General features: G+C 39.9%; 1 protein-coding gene across 1 annotated transcript in view; it reads left to right on the top strand.

Annotated features, from left to right (window-relative positions):
* frem2b (FRAS1 related extracellular matrix 2b) overlaps positions 1 to 4,082 on the top strand; it is a 60,519-nt gene extending 56,437 nt beyond the window's left edge. The window contains exons 21-24 of the mRNA XM_028573513.1: positions 381 to 507; positions 1,061 to 1,248; positions 1,342 to 1,488; positions 3,242 to 4,082. Of these exons, the coding sequence (XP_028429314.1) occupies positions 381 to 507; positions 1,061 to 1,248; positions 1,342 to 1,488; positions 3,242 to 3,742 (963 nt within the window). The 3' untranslated portion in view covers positions 3,743 to 4,082. The remainder of the gene's footprint in view (positions 1 to 380; positions 508 to 1,060; positions 1,249 to 1,341; positions 1,489 to 3,241) is intronic.
* The last annotated feature ends 2,118 nt before the right edge of the window (positions 4,083 to 6,200 follow it).

Genomic DNA, 6,200 nt, shown 5'->3' on the forward strand with positions numbered 1-6,200 from the left:
ACCATCTCTAGTGATAATTCCTGGCTAAATTCATTCATTTGTTTGCCAATAAAGTACCAGAAGTAAAGACAAAGTGATACATTTCTTATTTTGTCTGACTAAAAGTTAAAAAAGTAAAGAAAAGTACCCCACTGACAATTATATAACATGTAGAAAAGTGAGCACCTTGCTGATTATCGTCATCCATATATATGAATATTGAGAATATTGGAAGTATTTGCAAATGCAAGCAAGATAGTGAATTTAGACTTTTGAGCTTTGTCTTCAAATGTATCATACTTACATTGTATCATGTGCTGTCTATATTGGTAACTTTGCTTGGCTTTGTCTCTAAATATGGTTTGTGTGTGTTTGTCTGTCTGTGGTGAATGTGTTTCTAGGTTAGCGACCCCGTGGCGGCTGAGTTCAGTCTGAACACGCAGATGATCTTACTCTCTAAGCGGATGCTCTGGCTGTCAGACGGCTCCATGGGCTTTGGACAGGAGAGTGACACGGCCTTCTCACAGGGTAAGGCAATAACACGCAGTCAGAAAATGTCCACTGCTCTCAAAGGTTTGTGGATGACAAAAAAAAACGGATGTGTTTTATTGCTTAGCTCCTTCTACAGATTGTTCTACAGATCAAAAAAGAAGTCCCTGTGTGATGAATATTTTTGTTGATTTAGCAGAAATGTTCCCCATTATTATTCCTGACCCAACAGCATAACATTGAAATGAAAATGAGGGTTCCATGAAGTGTAATTTTGACCACTTCCATGTCTTTTCCCAAAAGAAGCTATTTACAAGAGCCTGGAGTTTTTTTCTTTCAACAAGACCTTGAAAGTTTTTGAAGCTGCGTGGAACGCTCTTATTGCCAAAATCGTGATAGTAGTTTTAGCTGGGCTTTTAATGTTGTTCTCAGTAGTGTTGTCTGAGCAAAACAAAATCATTTGAGTGATCTGCATCAGTCTACAGCATGAAATCTTTTGTATTACAACTTTTAATTACACCATCCAGTTTGTGCATGTGTGATGTGTTACGTGTGTTTTGCAGTGATGGAAACTGTATTTCTCTTCCCTCAGGGGATACAATTTACGGCCGAGTGATGGTGGATCCAGTGCAGAACTTGGGCGACTCCTTTATTTGTAACATAGAGAAAGTGTTTCTGTGTACTGGAGCTGATGGATATGTCCCTAAATACAACCCCAGCAACTTTGAGTTTGGCTGTCTGGCGGATGCTCCATCACTACTCTACAGATTCAAGATAATTGTAAGTAACAAAGTGATATCTCTCATCATGTCACATGTGCTTTGTGTCCATTCAAACCAAATTATTCCTTCCTGTGTCATCTTCTCACTCCAGGACAAAGCCCAGCCAGAGACCCAGGCCCGGTCATTTGGCAATGTAGCTTTCAACGCCTTCCTGGCGGTGGATGACCCCGGTGCGTTAGTCCTAGTGAGACAACCTGGGTCAGATGGGTTCAGAATTGATTCCTCAGCTCTCTTCCAGGTCAGTATAAGAGTCACACAAAGTGACTGTTACGTCCTTAGAAAGCAGAGAGTAACCATTGATGTTTGAATAACTGAAGGAAGGAAGGAAGGAAGGAAGGAAGGAAGGAAGGAAGGAAGGCGCTTGTATTAAAATTCTGTACAATTAGTTAAAAAAGAAAACAAATATTGTGCAACGCTGTGCCACAGAAAATGAAGACTAATGGCCAAATAAAGACCAAAATAAAAGTGGGCTTGACATGGACATGCAGATTATTCTTGCAATTCTTGTAATTGCCATAACTTTATTTTTCACAAAATATCACGACTCCTCCAAACCTCAGAGAACACAGATGGGGTGAGATATATTTTGAATGTGCACAAAGTTTTGGAGAATGAGCACAAATCTTGCTCAAACATCTGAAATATTACAGTCCAGGGGTTTATCAATAAATTAAAATGAATAATGTATCATTGAGGTGAATAATTGTCATATGCACATTTAAGGAGGTTACATATCCAACAAAAGATGCAAAAGAGGGAAGAATAAATGATGGCTAAGCTACATGTCTGCTGACTCAGATATAATTAGAAAAGTCGATCCAAAGGAGAATAAATAGATGAAAGCAATAGATAATGCCTAAGAGCCTTATTGCAATATATTCCATTATGTTTTTAAATTTGGATTGTAATGTTTCCCTTTACATAAAGATATTTCAGGCATATTGATTCAGAAAAAGGTAGAAATAGGAGCATAAGAATTTACCAAAATGCAGGAAATGAAGTGTGAAAATATTCTGGGGGTGGACCAGAATCGCTGTTTTGCATTGCATTCAGTTTATTTAAATGGGTCCGGGCTAAGCCCTGAATCTACTCAAGTCCTAGAAACACCCCTGGCACCAAATATTGTTATTCCACTTGAATTATTTTTCATCTCTTGGCAAATACATGGCATATGAGACTGAATAATGGCTAGAGCGATCGAGTAGCTACCATTTAGGAAACAGAGCCTTTAAAAAATGGTGATTTAGAAATTGGCCCTGATTCTCTTAAATCAACATCATTTTTTTGTTTAAAAAGATGTTTACATATTTGCCAACCAATATTTTTAAACATGTTCAATTTCATACATTTTCCGAGGGTGAAATCCGTTTCCTGCCTATTAACATTAGCCTAAAGGTAAAAAATAATAATAATAAGTAAGTGAATTGTAAAGTATTTCTCTTTGTTTGAATAACTAATCAACCATACCTTACACATTAATACTGGAAAAAGAACCCCTTTGGTGTAAAAACACATTAAGTCATTTTACGGCGATTTTGAATGATGACCATTCACCGTAAATAAGGGCTCCCCCTCCCTACAAAAGCCAATTTAACCACTGCCTATGAAGGCATGTAACGTTTTACTGTGGGATCTGTGAGATCATGCAGTTAAAGTCAAGTCTGGATTTTCATCAATCTCAAGCAGTCATCCTGTCATGTGAAGCTATAACAGTGACAAAAGTGTCCTGCAGGGGGCGGCCTCTAGCTCACCCTGTAAGAGCATGCGCCCCATGTAGGCTGAGTCCTTTGCAGGGGTGCGGGTTCGAATCCGACCTGCTGCCCCTTTGCTGCGTGTCATCCTCCATCTCTCTCCCCCTTTCCTGTCTATCCACTGTCACTATCTGATAAAGGGAAAAGCCCCTAAAACAATAATCTCCTGCAGAAAGATGTGCCATAAAAATGACCCACGGGTATCATTTAAAACAATAACATAATGTTGCTTTTCTCCAGGTGTCTGCAGGGAGAGAGTGGTACATTCACACCATCTACACCGTGCGTTCTCGAGACAACGCTAACCGTGGCATAGGGAAGAGAAGCCTGGAGTACCACGTGATGAGCCGGCACTCAAATCTGCTTCCAAAGGGTCAACATCGCAGCAGAAGATCGGCCGACGACGTGCCAGACATAATAGAGGACATCGGTCGGAGCAACAACCGCGGCACCAACATCCTCCACATCGCGCTGGACCGCAGCAGCCAGCAGAGGACCAGCCCAGAGAGGGACATCTCCACCAGAGGAATCCTCCCCCGGGAGCTCAACCAGAGAGACAGCGGCGACGACAGACTCGTGTTGATCATCGGCGTCTTTGTCGGGCTGCTCCTCACGGTGCTCGTCGTCATCGTGGTGGTGTTACTGGTCCGGTCCAAGCGAGAGAAGAAAGGCGTACCCAAGAGCTCCAGCAGCGCAGAACCCATGGTGACACAAGCCCTCAGTGACAGCTCCGAGGTCTAACAAACACACTGACCATTGAGAGTCTTTAGTTCATATTTTAGTTTTGCAAGTGCCTCACATTTAGATAAAAAAACAATAAAAAAAAAAACAACGAAGATTGTGTGTGTAGCAACACAAGCAACAAGAGCTTTGATTCTATTCAGAAATACTACTTGAAATACTGCGTCCCTCCCACGGCCGGGGAGGGGTCCGGACACTAACTAGGAGACAGGCTTTGTTAGCAGCTGTTTGAAGGCACTGGTCGAGTTGTCAGCACTCACTTATTGATTTGCTTTTAAAGGTGCTGTAGGTAGGATTGGGAAGATCCAGGACTTAGCCAAAACATTTGAACATCAACAACTTCTCAGTCCCTCCCCCCCTTTCTGCTAAAGCCCAAAACGGTCTCCTAGGCCCCTACAAGGGAGAATGAATGCGTGTGCATGAGCAGTGATTGACACGCAGTTAGACACCCCCCCTGGCCCTGATTGGTGCATCTGAACAGGGAGCTGTGGATTTTTGCAAATCCCACTACAGGCTGTAGGTGGTGCCAGAGGAGCCGGATTGTTTTTTAATGACCTGCTTTATGTAGTTCTACTGGAACATAGGGTCAGTTTCAGCAAATATGTCTTACCTACTGCACCTTTAATGCCATTTGATCCAAAAAAAAAAAAAAAAAGCCGTGTTATTACATTTCCAAAGGTGCTACAGAAGATGCCTCTTAACTTGAATGGCATTTGGTGTTTTGCTGAGTAGATGAAGAGCAGGCGGATATTTTGCATACCGTAGTAGCTGTCAGCAGCGGGGCGTTGTATGTTTGACTTTCTGCATCAAGACACTGTCCGTAGTTTGCTTACACTAGGTACACCTGTCTGTTCTTAGAGCGACCCGTCCTTAGATTCAGTGCGTGCCTAAGAAATCACACTTTTTTGATGTTTTATGATGTATGTTACGTTTTGTCCTGTGTGATCTGTAAGGCAAGTGAAAAAATATTTTTCACATTTTGCTTATGTTTTTGCATGCGTTTATTTTTGTATTTTGACATTGTAAAAAAAAAAAACGTCTAAATGCTGATTTGAATGGAATTGTGACAAATGTGTCTGATCTACTGTATTTCAAGCAGTTTGTGTTTTACAGTGTATCCCATGAAACATAATATTTATCAATGGCCAATTGTTATTGTTAAATCCCCCCTAATATTTAGTTGTTGAAACAGTGGATGGTTTTAAGACCTTATAATTGCCGCATGGCACTTAAGCAAATAAGAAAAGTGAAACTGTTAGAGTGTGTAGTATGGAACTGACTTTTAAGACAGCTGGTCTGCAATGTACAGTGTTCTATAGTAGTAGTTCCAGGTCCACAACAGGAACTATTTTCAATCATTTCTAAGTGTAGACTCCTGCAGCTTAGTAGAGCTAGCTGGGACTCCAGATCCCTCGCACAGCGCGGCGTTGTGTTGACTGTGCTGTTACATTTTTTTTTAAACCTCGAAACATCTTCTAACAAGTTTGGCAGGTTTCACTTAAAGGGAATGAAATGTTTTACCCTCAACCATCCTCACCGCTGTCCGAACTGTTCTCTCCTCTCCCTGACTCATTAGTTTAAAAATGCATTTATTTATTTTTCAATGCTTGTTGCTTAGTGCAGACATAAGTCATATATCATTTCATCTCCCTTTTTAATTTTGCTTGTAACCTCGCTTTACAAACCGTATAACTTGTTAGTTATTGGGATTTTAAAATAGAATACACTTATGTGCCATGTTTGCATTAGAACATTGTTAATGTGCACATAAGATGAAGATCATACAAGCTTTCCATGTATCAGTGTTTTTTTTTTTTTTTTTTCCAGATCCAGGCACAGGATTGCCATAAAATCTGATTACCTCATTCTACTGTATATCCTATGCTGGACACTAACTTCATAGTCACTACTTTACAAATGTCACGTTTATTTGCAGTTTTATTTTGAAATTGAAAACAATTCTATGCAACCTGTAATATCATACCTTCATGAAATGTTTACCCCAAGTATGATTTTTTTTTTCCAGTGCACAATTTGCTTGCTGATTTAGGTTTAACACTGTATCAATGTACTGTTATTCTAATGCTTTGAGTGCGTTCTGAGCTTTTCTTTTTTTTTTTATGCACATGTATGTATGTATATACATATGTATTACCTATAAATATACCATTTGGATGTTTTGGGAACGGTTACTGTTTAAAAAATGCATACTGTATGTGCTGTAAGTATTTGTAACATAGACCAGAAGCACAGCGTGGTCTGCAAATAAATAATTTTTCAATAAATTGTATGTTTTTTGATGAAACATATGTTTTAGCTTGAAGCTATTATTAGGCAGTGTCAGTGGAATGGCTGATAGATTCTTCATACTGCTCACCAACCATTTCCTCAAACAGTTTGACTAAAAAAAGCTGAAAATCAGGTGCAACCACTGCCATGCCTGTATGTAAATCTATAA

This window comes from Perca flavescens, chromosome 3, assembly GCF_004354835.1.
Source record: "Perca flavescens isolate YP-PL-M2 chromosome 3, PFLA_1.0, whole genome shotgun sequence".
NCBI classification, from domain to species: Eukaryota; Metazoa; Chordata; class Actinopteri; order Perciformes; family Percidae; genus Perca; species Perca flavescens.